The sequence below is a fragment of the Mobula birostris genome, chromosome 19, assembly GCF_030028105.1.
Source record: "Mobula birostris isolate sMobBir1 chromosome 19, sMobBir1.hap1, whole genome shotgun sequence".
Lineage (NCBI taxonomy): Eukaryota > Metazoa > Chordata > Chondrichthyes > Myliobatiformes > Myliobatidae > Mobula > Mobula birostris.
Genome location: NC_092388.1, coordinates 9,060,407 through 9,075,508, shown reverse-complemented (window position 1 = coordinate 9,075,508; position 15,102 = coordinate 9,060,407). Strand labels below are relative to the sequence as shown.

At 44.5% G+C, this 15,102-nt stretch overlaps 1 protein-coding gene across 1 annotated transcript in view; it reads left to right on the top strand.

Annotated features, from left to right (window-relative positions):
• chn2 (chimerin 2) overlaps positions 1-15,102 on the top strand; it is a 267,250-nt gene that overhangs the window by 241,763 nt on the left and 10,385 nt on the right. Inside the window, exons 9-12 of the mRNA XM_072283192.1 lie at positions 6,487-6,660; positions 8,484-8,561; positions 11,955-12,092; positions 13,932-14,037. Of these exons, the coding sequence (XP_072139293.1) occupies positions 6,487-6,660; positions 8,484-8,561; positions 11,955-12,092; positions 13,932-14,037 (496 nt within the window). The remainder of the gene's footprint in view (positions 1-6,486; positions 6,661-8,483; positions 8,562-11,954; positions 12,093-13,931; positions 14,038-15,102) is intronic.

The window sequence follows — 15,102 nt, the reverse complement described above, 5'->3', positions numbered from 1 at the left end:
TGAGTATGAGGTGTGGATTGTCAGTGTACAGTGACAGTGAATGGGGGGATGAAGGGGGTGGTGAGGGACTGTGGAGAGGAGTGTGTCAGTGTGGGTATGAGGTGTGGAGTGTCAGTGTAAAGTGACAGTGAATGGGGGGATGAAGGGGGTGGTGAGGGACTGTGGAGAGGAGTGTGTCAGTGTGAGTATGAGGTGTGGATTGTCAGTGTACAGTGACAGTGAATGGGGGGATGAAGGGGGTGGTGAGGGACTGTGGAGAGGAGTGTATCAGTGAGTATGAGGTGTGGATTGTCAGTGTACAGTGACAGTGAATGGGGGGATGAAGGGGGTGGTGAGGGACTGTGGAGAGGAGTGTATCAGTGAGTATGAGGTGTGGAGTGTCAGTGTAAAGTGACAGTGAATGGGGGATGAAGGGGTTGGTGAGGGACTGTGGAGAGGAGTGTGTCAGTGTGGGTATGAGGTGTGGAGTGTCAGTGTAAAGTGACGGTGAATGGGAGGATGAAGGGGGTGCTGGGGGACTGTGGAGGGGAGTGTGTCAGCGTGGGTATGAGGTGTGGAGTGTCAGTGTAAAGTGACAGTGAATGGGGGGATGAAGCGGGTGGTGAGGGACTGTGGAGAGGAGTGTGTCAGTGTGGGTATGAGATGTGGAGTGTCAGTGTAAAGTGACAGTGAATGGGGATAAAGGGGGTGGTGAGGGACTGTGGAGAGGAGTGTGTCAGTGTGGGTATGAGGCCTGGAGTGTTAGTGTAAAGTGACAGTGAATGGCGGATGAAGGGGGTGGTGAGGGACTGTGGAGAGGAGTGTGTCAGTGTAGGTATGAGGTGTGGAGTGTCAGTGTAAAGTGACAGTGAATGGGGGGATGAAGGGGGTGGTGAGGGACTGTGGAGAGGACTGTGTCAGTGTGGGTATGAGGTGTGGAGTGTTAGTGTACAGTGACAGTGAATGGCGGATGAAGGGGGTGGTGAGGGACTGTGGAGAGGAGTGTGTCAATGTAGGTATGTGGTGTGGAGTGTCAGTGTGAAGTGACAGTGAATGAGGGGATGATGGGCGTGGTGAGGGACTGTGGAGGGGAGTGTGTCAGCGTGGGTATGAGGTGTGGAGTGTCAGTGTAACGTGACAGTGAATGGATGGATGAAGGGGGTGGTGAGGGACTGTGGAGAGGAGTGTGTCAGTGTCGGTATGAGGTGTGGAGTGTCAGTGTAACGTGACAGTGAATGGGAGGATGAAGAGGGTGGTGAGGGACTGTGGAGAGAAGTATGTCAGTGTAGGTACGAGGTGTGGAGTGTCAGTGTAAAGTGACAGTGAATGGGGGTGAAGGGGGCGGTGAGGGACTGTGGAGAGGAGTGTGTCAGTGTGGGTATGAGGCCTGGAGTGTCAGTGTAAAGTGACAGTGAATGGGGGGATGAAGGGGGTGGTGAGGGACTGTGGAGAGGAGTGTGTCAGTGTGGGTATGAGGTGTGGATTGTCAGTGTACAGTGACAGTGAATGGGGGGATGAAGGGGGTGGTGAGGGACTGTGGAGAGGAGTGTATCAGTGAGTATGAGGTGTGGAGTGTCAGTGTAAAGTGACAGTGAACGGGGGATGAAGGGGGTGGTGAGGGACTGTGGAGAGGAGTGTGTCAGTGTGGGTATGAGGTGTGGAGTGTCAGTGTAAAGTGACGGTGAATGGGAGGATGAAGGGGGTGCTGAGGGACTGTGGAGGGGAGTGTGTCAGCGTGGGTATGAGGTGTGGAGTGTCAGTGTAAAGTGACAGTGAATGGGGGGATGAAGCGGGTGGTGAGGGACTGTGGAGAGGAGTGTGTCAGTGTCGGTATGAGGTGTGGAGTGTCAGTGTAACGTGACAGTGAATGGGTGGATGAAGGGGGTGGTGAGGGACTGTGGAGAGAAGTATGTCAGTGTAGGTACGAGGTGTGGAGTGTCAGTGTAAAGTGACAGTAAATGGGGGGGGGTGAAGTGGAGGTGAGGGACTGTGGAGGGGAGTGTGTCAGTGTGGGTATGAGGCCTGGAGTGTCAGTGTAAAGTGACAGTGAATGGGGGGATGAAGGGGGTGGTGAGGGACTGTGGAGAGGAGTGTGTCAGTGTGAGTATGAGGTGTGGATTGTCAGTGTACAGTGACAGTGAATGGGGGGATGAAGGGGGTGGTGAGGGACTGTGGAGAGGAGTGTATCAGTGAGTATGAGGTGTGGATTGTCAGTGTACAGTGACAGTGAATGGGGGGATGAAGGGGGTGGTGAGGGACTGTGGAGAGGAGTGTATCAGTGAGTATGAGGTGTGGAGTGTCAGTGTAAAGTGACAGTGAATGGGGGATGAAGGGGTTGGTGAGGGACTGTGGAGAGGAGTGTGTCAGTGTGGGTATGAGGTGTGGAGTGTCAGTGTAAAGTGACGGTGAATGGGAGGATGAAGGGGGTGCTGGGGGACTGTGGAGGGGAGTGTGTCAGCGTGGGTATGAGGTGTGGAGTGTCAGTGTAAAGTGACAGTGAATGGGGGGATGAAGCGGGTGGTGAGGGACTGTGGAGAGGAGTGTGTCAGTGTGGGTATGAGATGTGGAGTGTCAGTGTAAAGTGACAGTGAATGGGGATAAAGGGGGTGGTGAGGGACTGTGGAGAGGACTGTGTCAGTGTGGGTATGAGGTGTGGAGTGTCAGTGTAAAGTGACAGTGAATGGGGGATGAAGGGGGTGGTGAGGGACTGTGGAGAGGAGTGTGTCAGTGTCGGTATGAGGTGTGAGGTGTCAGTGTAAAGTGACAGTGAATGGGGGGATGAAGGGGGTGGTGAGGGACTGTGGAGAGGAGTGTGTCAGTGTGGGTATGAGGTGTGGAGTGTCAGTGTAAAGTGACAGTGAATGGGGGATGAAAGGGGTGGTGAGGGACTGTGGAGAGGACTGTGTCAGTGTGGGTATGAGGTGTGGAGTGTCAGTGTAAAGTGACAGTGAATGGGGGATGAAGGGGGTGGTGAGGGACTGTGGAGAGGAGTGTGTCAGTGTCGGTATGAGGTGTGAGGTGTCAGTGTAAAGTGACAGTGAATGGGGGGATGAAGGGGGTGGTGAGGGACTGTGGAGAGGAGTGTGTCAATGTGGGTATGAGGTGTGGAGTGTCAGTGTAAAGTGATGGTGAATGGGGGGATGAAGGGCGTGGTGAGGGACTGTGGAGAGGAATGTGTCAGTGTGGGTATGAGGTGTGGAGTGTCAGTGTAAAGTGACAGTGAATGGGGGATGAAGCGGGTGGTGAGGGACTGTGGAGAGGAGTGTGTCAGTGTCGGTGTGAGGTGTGGAGTGTCAGTGTAACGTGACAGTGAATGGGTGGATGAAGGGGGTGGTGAGGGACTGTGGAGAGAAGTATGTCAGTGTAGGTACGAGGTGTGGAGTGTCAGTGTAAAGTGACAGTGAATGGGGGTGAAGGGGGTGGTGAGGGACTGTGGAGAGGAGTGTGTCAGTGTGGGCATGAGGTGTGGAGTGTCAGTGTAAAGTGACAGTGAATGGGGGGATGAGGGGGGTGGTGAGGGACTGTGGAGAGGAGTGTGTCAGTGTGAGTATGAGGTGTGGAGTGTCAGTGTAAAGTGACAGTGAATGGGGGATGAAGGGGGTGGTGAGGGACTGTGCAGAGGAGTGTGTCAGTGTGGGTATGAGGTGTGGAGTGTCAGTGTAAAGTGACAGTGAATGGGGGGATGAAGGGGGTGGTGAGGGACTGTGGAGAGGAGTGTGTCAGTGTACAGTGACAGTGAATGGGGGTGAAGGAGGTGGTGAGGGACTGTGGACAGGAGTGTGTCAGTGTGGGTATGAGGTGTGGAGTGTCAGTGTGAAGTGACAGTGAATGGGGGGATGAAGGGGGTTGTGAGGGACTGTGGAGAGGAGTGTGTCAGTGTGGGTATGAGGTGTGGAGTGTCAGTGTAAGGTGAGTGAATGGAGAATGAAGGTGGTGGTGAGGGACTGTGGAGAGGAGTGTGTCAGTGTAAAGTGACAGTGAATGGGTGGATGAAGGGGGTGGTGAGGGACTGTGGAGTGTGTCAGTGTGGGTATGAAGTGTGGAGTGTCAGTGTAAAGTGACAGTGAATGGGGCGATAAAAGAGCTGAGGAGCTTGGGAGATGAGTGGCTGATGTAGCTGTAGTTGTGGCGGGGGTGGTAGGGTGGTTAGAGGTATTGATCAGCCTGATTGCTTGGGAGGAAGTAACTGCTTTTGAGGCTGGTGGTCCGGGTGTGGACGCTGTGTCGCCTCTTCTCTGATGGGAGTGGAACAAACAGTCCTTAAGCAGGGTGGTGTGGAATCCTTCATGACATTGCTGGCATTTATCTGGCACCATTCTCTGTATGCTGTGTCCTGGATGGCGGGTAAGGTGGTGCTGTTTGTCTTTGTGTGTAGTTTTTTCATTGATTCTATTGTATTTCTTTATTCTATTGTGAATGCCTGCAGGAACATGAATCTCAGGGTAGGATATGGTGACGTTTACTTTGAGCTTTAGAATGGAAAATAGTTTTCATTTACAGTGGAACTTCGCTATCTGAACTATTTGGTAACTAGGTAATGTTTGCGATATTCCTTTCCCACTCAACAGGGCCTTGGATCTGGTGCTCCCTTTAAAGGTCAAAGTCAAGTTTATTGTCATAGACACAAGTACATGTATACATAGGTGCAGTCAAAAACTTGATTATAACAACATCACAATCACACAGCATCACATAGCATTCACAAAAAAACATAAATTAAACAAATTGTACACTATTTCCATAAGAAGGAACATAATTAGAATTTTAGAAGTCCATTTTAGTTCAAAATGTTCAAAGTGCTCATGGTGTAGCTAAGTGTTAGCAGATGTGCTAATGTTGCCACAACCTGTGCACTCACTTTCAAGGATTCCACAACTTACATTCTCAAACATTATTTATTTAGTTGTTTTTGTTTTTTTTTTGTATTTGCACAGTTTGTCTTCTTTTGCATATTGGTTGTTTGTTGTGTGTAGCTTTTCTTTAACTCTATTGTATTATTTGTTCTACTGTGAATGCACTGAATTATCGGGCATTCGCTGTATTTCTTTCAGCTTGCAATTTATTTAAAGGTTTAAAGCATTCTATGCAAGATTGCTACACTGAGTGACAACTTTATTAGGTACGCCTGTACACCTCACTAATGCAAATATCTAAACAGCCAATCATGTGACAGCAACTCAATCCATAAAAGTATGTAGACGTACAGCATGCATTCCTCATATGTCTCTGTCTAAATGTGCAATATGCAATCATAGTAATTTATAATAAATAGAACAGTCAATGTAACATAGAAAGACACTCAAATCAGCGTGAGTTCATCAGTCTGATGGCCTGGTGGAAGAAGCTGTCCTGAAGCCTGTTGGTCCTGGCTTTTATTCTACGGTACCGTTTACCGGATGGTAGCAGCTGGAATAGATTATGGTTGGGGTGACTCGGGTTCCCAATGATCCCACGGCCCTTTTTACACACCTGTCTTTGTAGATGTCCTGAATCATGGGAAGTTCACAACCACAGGTGCGCTGGGCTGTTCGCACCACTCTCTGCAGAATCCTGCGATTAAGGGAGGTACAGTTCCCATACCAGACAGTGATGCAGCCAGTCAGGATGCTCTTAATTGTGCCCCTGTAGAAAGTTCTTAGGATTTGGGGATCCATACCAAACTTCCTCAACAGTCTGAGGTGAAAGAGGTGCTGTTGTGCCTTTTTCTCCACACAGCTGGTATGTACAGGCCACGTGAGGTCCTCGGTGATGTGTATGCCAAGGAACTTAAAGCTGTTTACCCTCTCGACCCCAGGTCTATTGATGTCAAAAGGGTTTAGCCCGTCTCCATTCCTCCTGTACTCCACACCAGTTCCTTTGTTTTTGCAACACTGAGGGAGAGGTTGTTTTCTTAACACCACTGTGTCAGAGAGATGACTTCTTCCTTGTAGGCCACCTCGTTATTGTTTGAGATTAGGCCGGTCAATGTAGTGTTGTCGGCAAATTTAATTAGCAGATTAGAGCTGTTGTTCAGACCAAACATCAGAATGGGGAAGAAATGTGATCTAAGTGACTTTGACCATGGAATGATTGTTGGTGCCAGGTGGGGTAGTTTGAGTATTTCAGAAACAGCTGAATTGGGATTTTCATGCTCAATTGTCTCTAAAGTTTACAGAAAATGATGTGAAAAACAGAAAAAAAAAAACATCCAGTGAGCAGCAGTTCAGTGGGCAATGATACCTCGTTAATGAGAGAGGTCAGACTGGTGGAAGCTGACAGGAAGGTGACACTAACTCAAATAGCGATGTGTTATAACAGCGGTATACATAACTGCATCTCCTAATGCACAACATGTTGAACCTAGAACTGGATGGGCTATAGCAGCAGGTGACAACAACCGGTTTCATTCCTGTACCTAATAAAGTGGCCACTGAGTGTATAATATAATGATGTGCTAAGCTGTTAACTTGCTAAGCTTTTCACGGTAAAGTTCCCTGCAGTTATACCTGTGTTTAATTTTTATTTCAGATTGTGGTTTGAATGTACATAAGCAGTGTTCGAAGTTTGTACCTAATGATTGTCAGCCTGACCTCAAAAGAATCAAGAAGGTGTACAGTTGTGACCTGACAACACTGGTAAAAGCACACAATACGCAGAGGCCTATGGTGGTGGACATGTGCATTCGGGAGATTGAAGCTCGAGGTTTGGACGTTTTTTTTTACAAAATTGAAAAGTATCATTTGAATTTTATGATTGTCTGTTTATATTGCACCCAAAAGGAGTACATCTCCATAACTGATTTGCTTTTGCCAGGGTAATGTCTGTGTCTTCTGCAACTAATGACCCTTCACTGCCCTCTTTCAGCCAAACTCTTGTGTGCTTTCTCACGCCCTCTTGTTCCCCCTCCCTCTCTGTCCCACTCTCCCCCCCTTTTTCCCTTCCCTCCTTTCTCTGTCTCTCTTGCACTCTCTCTCGCTCTTGCACTGAAAACAGAAATAGTGAGTTTATACTCCAGCTATATAAAACCTTGGTCAGATCTTAGCTGGTTGACTGTGTGTAGGTTTAATTACTGAAAAAGCAGAAGATAGTACTCAAGAGAGTGTGGAATGGATTCACCAGGATGTCTTCTGGGCCTGTACCTGTTGGAGTTTAGAAGAATGGGGGCGGGGGTGGGGGTGGATCTCATTGAAACCTATCAAATATAAAAAAAAAAGGCCTAGATAGAGTGGATGTGGAGAGAATGTTTCCTATAGTAGGGAAGTCTTGGACCAGAGGGCACAGCATCAGAATAAAGGAACATCCATTTCGAACAGAGATGACAAAAATTTTCTTTATACAGTGGGTGGTGAACTGTGGAATTCATTACCACAGACAGTCATTGGGTATATTTAACGTGGAGGTTGCTAGATTCTTGATTAATCAAGGCGTCAAAGATTACGATGAGAAGGCATGAGAATGGGATTGAGAGGGATAGTAAATCAGCCATGATGGAATGGTGGAGTAGACTCAATGGGCTGAATGGCCTAATTCTGCTCTTATGTCTTATGGTCTTTGTGTTTATGAATAGAGCTTGAGGATGGTAACTCTGAGTTAGCAGCATTAATTTTCAAACTAATACACAGAATATCGGTAATATGTTGAAAATCATTTGCAAAATACTGTATTTTAATGGAGGAATCTCAGAGTTTTTCTCCTAATACATACTTCAAGAATAAATGTACCTTGAACTATGTACTGTTATCAGAAAATGTTAAATAAGACAATTGGTTAGAAATTCCTTTGCATTATATTTTAATAGAGGAACAATCCAATGTTATCAGAATATGATAATTAGACAAATGATTAAATAAGCAAAATAATTCCTCTTTTACTGTTTATTCCATCAATATTTTAATCAATTAAAAATAAGGAGGCAGACATGCAACAGATCAGAATTTCTGTCGTTTGGCTGAACATTATTGAACATTTGCTGCTGTTTCTATCGTGGCTGTGATCAGCACTTCATAGATTTTCTGTTGTTCGTGGGTTGCTATTCACACAGGAATGTCATTGCCTTACCAGCATGTTTGCGTACCTGATAACAAGCACAGTCTGTAATGCTTTGTAATCGGTATGTAAAAATGAAAATAACAAATTGATTCTTAAGGGATAGAAAGAGGATCTCTGTAAACCTTCACGTTCCCCACTAAAGCCAGTAGAGGTAATCTTGTACTTATTGCTAACAATAAGTTGGATGGAGACTAGCCTCCCCAGCATCAAGGACATCTTCAAAAGGGCGATGACTCTCAAAAAGGCAGCATCCATCATTAAGGACTCCCATTATTCAGGACATGCCCTCTTCCTGTTACTACCATCAGGGAGGGGGTACAGCAGCCTGAGGACACACACCACTACTTTATCGTTTCCTGTCAGGGTTCACTCCTGTGCCGTGTCACTTTGTGGACACTCAATTAATCTGTGCATATATTATTTCCACCATATAAATCTCCAGTTAGTTAAATAACTATTTTCTGTTTGTTCAACAGGTTTGAAATCCGAGGGGCTTTACAGAGTGTCTGGGTTTAGCGAGCACATAGAAGATGTTAAAATGGCATTTGACCGAGGTGAGTGGAACAACTTATCTATTGCTTTCCCTTACAGTATGAAACAAAACAGGTCTTTCGAATCATTAGCTCTTGCAAATTTTCCCATTGTTATAAAGAATTGTGGGCCAGTTTTGATTTTTTTTTTGCCTACGAAAGGAGGAGAACGATGAATCAATACAGATGTTTATTTGGTTACAATTATTTAGCCATAACAATGCAATTTTGAAGAAGGCACGTAGGCGGCTATATTTCATTAGGAGTTTGAGGAGATTTGCTATGTCACCGAAGGCTTGCAAATGTCTACAGATGTACTGTGGAGAGCATTCCAACTGGTTGCATCACCGTCTGGTATGGAGGGGCCACTGCACAGGATCAGAAAAAGCTGCAGAGGGCTACATACTCAGCCAGCGTCATCTTCAAAAGGTGATGCCTCAAAGAGGCAGTATCCATCATTAAGGACCCCCATTACCCAGGACATGCTCCCTTCTTATTACCACCAAGGACGAGGTACATGGGCCTGAAGACACAATGATTTAGACACAACTTCTTTCCTTCTGCCGTCAGCTTTGTGAATGGAAAATGAACCCATGAACACTATCTCACTATTTTTTCACCACTTACTTATTTTAATTTTTATATGCTTCTCTTTTTGTAATTTATAGTTTTTATGTATTACACTGTACTGCAGTCATAAAATAATGTTTACATGTCAGCAATATTGATTCTGAATTATGGGACAATTTTTTTCTTTGGCTGCATAAGGAGGGTAAAGATGAATCTATATAGATATTTATGCAGCCATACTATATTACTGTACAAGAGAAAATCTGCCGATGCTGGAGGAACTCAGCAGGCCAGGCAGCATCTTTAGAAAACAGTACAGTCCTGCTGAAGGGTCTTGGCCGGAAATGTTGACTGTACTCTTTTCCATAGAGGCTGCCTGGCCAGAGGAGTTCCTCCATTTTGTGTGTGTTACCTGTATTCCTGTACATGACTTTGAACATTCAGTAAAAGAAACCAAGTCTGACCTAGATTAAGATGAAACCAGGAATGAGCTGGCATGATTATAAAAGTTCTGGGAATCTAGTGATTGAATCTCTGGAGGGGAAGGCCCCGGGTCCTCGGCTTTGCTTGTTGCTCGGCGGCCAGGGCAGGGTCGAAGTGCTCGGCAGAGATTGTGCTCGGTGTCAGAGGGCTGGTCGGAGGCTCGAAGTTTTCGGACGGACTCAGAGTCGGCTGTGGTCAGGTGCTTCCTGGGTGCTGCATCGGCAAGTTTGCGGCGCTGGAGGCTCATGGCAGGGAGAGTTTCTCCCTTCTACCGTCTGTGTGAGATGATGGGCTATCGGGACTCTGAGACTTTTTTTTTACCATGCCCATGGTCTGCTCTTTATCAAATTACAGTATTGCCTTGCACTGTTGTAACTATATGTTATAATTATGTGGTTTTTTTCAGTTTTAGTCTTGGTCTGTCCTTTGTTTCTGTGATATCATACTAGTGGAACATTGTATCACTTGTTAATGCATGCATTTCTAAATGACAATAAACGAGGACTGAGTGTCCTCATAATCTAATCTAATCTAAGTAGAGGAACAGAGAAGGTTAAATTGGAGCATTAGTTGAATTTAAGTATTCTCAGTGTTTCCCATTGCAGCATCTTTGAAACAGGAGTACACTGCATTCTTGATATACTATAGACTGAATCAAGTGCAGATCAAAATCCTTAATGTATCAGGAGCATTTGACGACTTTGGGCCTGTACCTGATGGAGGTTAGAAGAATGAGGGGCATCTGATTGAAACCTATTGAATATTCAAAGTCTTAGTTAGAGTGGACTTTGAGAGGATGTTCATCTTGTGAGGGAGTCAGGGACCAGAGAGTACAGCCTCAGAGTAGAAGGATGTCCCTTTAGAACAGAGATGAGGAGGAAATTCTTTAGCTAGTCGGTGGTGAACCTATAGAGCTCTTTGCCCCAGACGGTTGCAGAGGACAAGTCAATGAGTATATTTAAGGTGCACGTTGATAATTAATCAAGGTGTCAAAGGTTACGGGGAGAAGGCAGGTGAATGGGATTGAGAGGGATAATAAATCAGCCACGATGGAAAGGCGAAGTAGGTTTGATGGGCCGAGTGGCCTAATTCTGCTCCTATGTCTTATGGTCTTCTGGTCTAAAATTTGCTTACAAAGGTATAATAACTGAGATGCAGTCAGTCTCTTGGAGATTATTGTGAACCAAATGCATGTGGTGAAACACTGAAATTGTATAATTCCTTGTAGATTTTTCCCAGTAAATTGAATGCCTGTAAATTACATGATGAAATTTAAAATTGATACATGTTACAATGATTAAACTTCAAATATCATTTAATTATAGTTAAATTTATTTTCTTAGCCTATAGGCATACAAAATTATGAGCGGAGTTGAATGCAGGCTTTTCCCCCAGGAGAGGCTGCGATCATAGGTTAAGGGTGAAAGGTGAAATATTTAAGACTGTAATATTTCAGCGAGAACCTTAGAGGGTGGAACTAGCTGTCAGTGGAGGTAGTAGATGTGGGTTCAATTGTAATATCTAAGAGGAGTGTGAATGGGTGCCTGAATGGAAGGGATTTTGGAGGAATGTGGTCTGGATGCTGGTTCAAAGTAAACTTATTATCAACTTACGTATATGTCACCGTATACTACCCTGAGATTCATTCTCTTGCAGGGATTCACAGTAGAACAAAGAAATATAATCGAATCAATGAAAAACTACACACACACAAATACTGACAAGTAAACCATTTGCGAAAGAAGACAAACTGTGCAAATACAATAAATTTATAATACTGAGAACGAGCTTTCAACTAGGCAGGAAACCAGGCTGATGGGAACTAGATGGGCTGACGGGACTGTTTCTGCGCTGTTGCATTCTATAGCTTTATACTTTGAATATTTTTGGAATGGGAATTATTCGCTGTTAAATCAACGTAGAACTGAAGGTACAACTGCTCAGAATTGGCCTGGTCAGCCATGATTTGCTCAATCAGCCCAGTTCCTCAGTACTCCCAAGATGTAGAATTAGAATCTCAGTAGTTGCCTTTGTGGTGAGTTTGTTCTTGAATATTAAAGATTGTGAAAATATGCATAACAAATTTCATATAGATTTAATCATTAGTTGCAATAGTTGTGCAAATAAAATGTTTTTTTCACCGCTCTTTATGTGTTCCTGGGTTCAAATGTGCATCCATTTTTTGGTAAACATTTGCTCCAATCAATCACATATCAGTGAGTGTGCTTCTTGAATATTTATTGGTGCAATCTGCAAGGGTAATGTACTCAGACATCCAGCTCTTTCTCTTCATTAAGACAAATTGTGACCTTTGCATAGCCATTCCTTTTTTCACTTTAATGCATTTTAAAATCATTTTTCCAGATGGTGACAAAGCTGACATCTCTGCCACAATGTATGCAGACGTCAATATCATTGCCGGTGCCCTTAAGCTGTACTTCAGGGATCTGCCAATACCGGTCATCACCTATGATTCGTATCAGAAGTTCATTGAATCAGCCAGTAAGTATCCTCTCAATTTTGTGATCTCATCTAACTTCCAGCAGTGAGGAAAAGAACAGACTTTGTGAAAAAATGGGGAAAGGAATGAGTAAGGTGCTATTTATTCAATTAATGCATGCAGTTTGAATTTCATCAAACTATTTTCAAATAATGTTCTGGATGAATACAAGCATGATGTCCTCGCTCTCTCTCCCACTCAGAATAAACCCGGCTGATTAGCTAACTCTGCTAACCCATAGCAGATCGATAAGGTTTTGTTCGCAAGTGGACAGTGGAACTGGAATTACAGATGTCTTTTGATAATTAAATGATCATCCTTCAAGTTTTAATCCTGATTAGTAAGGTTTGCCAGTCAGTTCAACTGTGACAGGCGGCTGTGGAGGCCAAGTCATGAAGTGTATTTAAGGCAGAGGCTGATAGGTTCTTGATTGGTCAGGGCAGGAAGAGATGCAGGGAGAAGGCAGGAGATTGGGACTGAGAGGGAAAATGGATCAGCTGTGATGAAATGGTGGAGCAGACTCGATGGGCCAAATGGCCTAATTCTACTCCTAGGTCTTATTGTCTTATGATAGGATTTATGGTTTTGCCAGTTCTCAGAGTAGAACAGAGACACACCAGCAGAGAGCTTAATCACTTCTTTATCAACTAAAGAGTTATAGAGCACTAAGGAGATCCTTTGGCCCATCCAGTCAGTGGTGAAATATTATTCTGCCCAGTCCCATTGACTCGCACCATAACAATAGCTCTCCATACCCCTCCCATCCACGTACCTATCCAAACTTCTCTTAAATGTAGTAAATTGAAGGCACATCCATCACTTCCAGTGGCAGCTTGTTCCACACCCTGATGGGGACAGGTTCAGCACGCCAGGGCTCGTTGGCGAGAGAGGGAGACAGTGAGAGGTGATTTGGTAATAGTCTACAAGATGTTCAGGGGCATAGATCGTGTGGATAGTCAATGACCTTTTCCCAAGGCGATGTGAGGGGCAAGTTTTTTTTTACTCAGTGAGTGGGTGGGTGCCTGGGGTGGTGGCAGAGGCAGATCATTAAGGACTTTCAAAGACATTTAGATAGGCAATTGAGTTTGAGGAAGACTGAAGGATATGGACATTGTGGAGGCAGAAGGGATTATTTAGTTGGCCATTTGATTGCTAATTTAATTGGTTTGGCACAACATTTTGGGCTGAAGGGCCTGTTTCTGTGCTATTCTGTTCTGTGCCCTATGCCCTACAGCAGGGATTTCCAACCTTCTTTATGCCATGGATCCGTACCATTAACCGAGGGGTCTGTGGACCCAGGTTGGGAACCCCTGTTCTATCAGCATATGGATGAAAGAAAAATGGAGGGCTATGTGAGAGGAAAGGGTTAGATTGATCTTGGAGCTGGCGAAAGGTTGCCACAACATGGTGGGCTGAAGGCTCTGTACTGTGCTGTGTTCTAAAACTCACCTGGGTTGTCAAGAACTTGCAGAACACTCTCAAGGCCAATGTGTGATCAGTGGCTACTGGAATGAGATATCAGAGAACAGCTGTACCTTCTATAACTGCATCTCAACAGGCAGTATCTTGGAAAGAGAGGGAAAGGACTGAGTAAAATTAGAAGCTGTAATACAAGGAGGCTAGTTAATGCAGGGATTTTCAACCTGTTATATGCCATGAACCCATACCATTAATCGTGGGGTCTGTGGGCCACAGGTTGGGATCACCTGATTTAATGTTATATTGACGTTGTTCAACATGCATTCAAGAATGAATATTTCTAGCATAATTCTAAGGGAGGTCGATAGATTGGTGTGAATTAAAGTTTGCCTTATGAGTAATGTATATCTGTTTTTAATCAGAAATTACTAACCCGGATGACAGGCTGGAGGCGATCCATGAATCGTTAATGTTACTACCTCCTGCACATTATGAGACGTTGCGGCATTTGATGATTCATCTGAAAAAGTAAGCTGAATTCACACTTTGATGATTTGTGTATTCATCTGAAAAGTATTAACATGTGGAAAGTCAATATTCATAAATTAAGATAATTTGTAAAGTAAAATATCAATATTTGAACCTATAAAATTCTTTGGAATTCATCCAGACATAATAAAATCATTAGTATTGCATTCCAGAAAACTCCCTGTCAGAATTGCTGTCAGTTAACAAATGACACAGTGCTAGATTGAACAGAACTGAGCTGAACTGAATATGCCCGGACTCTTAAGTGTTTTATAATTCTGTGTTTTTTGCTCTTTTCTTGGCATTGGCGCGAATTGTTTTTGAGTGTTAGGGGAGGAGGATTAATGTCTTATTTAGAATTATTTCCATGGTTTTCTTTGTTTTGCTGCTGTGTGTGGGAAAGATGAAACTTAGGGTTGTACACTGCATACATATTTTGATAATAAATCTACTTTAAACTTTGAATCTTTGAGTTGATAACTCCTATTCAGTAGCACTTTTCTCCCCCTTATTTTTGTTTAAAGCCCTGATGTAAAGCCCTGATTAAGGACACGCTTTATTGTATTTCTACTGCTATGCTGTTAGGTATTTTATTTAGCAGCTTTTCTGCAAACCCAGTGTGCTGTTAGGCGTCATAGATGGTGTTCTGGCTTTGGCTAAGATAAGGAGCTGTTTGCTCAGCTTAGGATTGTTGTGTCAGCCAAACGGGTTTGCCTTGGCAACGTTCTGTAACATTCTGTCCAGTGGGATGCCATGGAACATTCAAGAGAGCTGGGCGGAATCAGATTTCTGAGGGACAGTGGTCTGGGTTGGCCCCTTTTGTTGGGAGGTGTTGGAAGAGAAGGAGGTGCGGAGAAGAGCACAAGTGAAGACACTTGGAGCATCCCATCTGAAGGGGAGACCCTTTTGCAAGGAGTGCTTTGTGCAGATGAATGGTTCCAAGGAGGAAGTGCCAAAACTTCTCAGTTAACCAGTTCGTTCGTAATGTTCTTCAAGGGAAGTTTGAACTGTGGCTGGAGACGTGGGTTCAGTGCTGTGAGAAAAGAGATATGCCGACTATTCAGA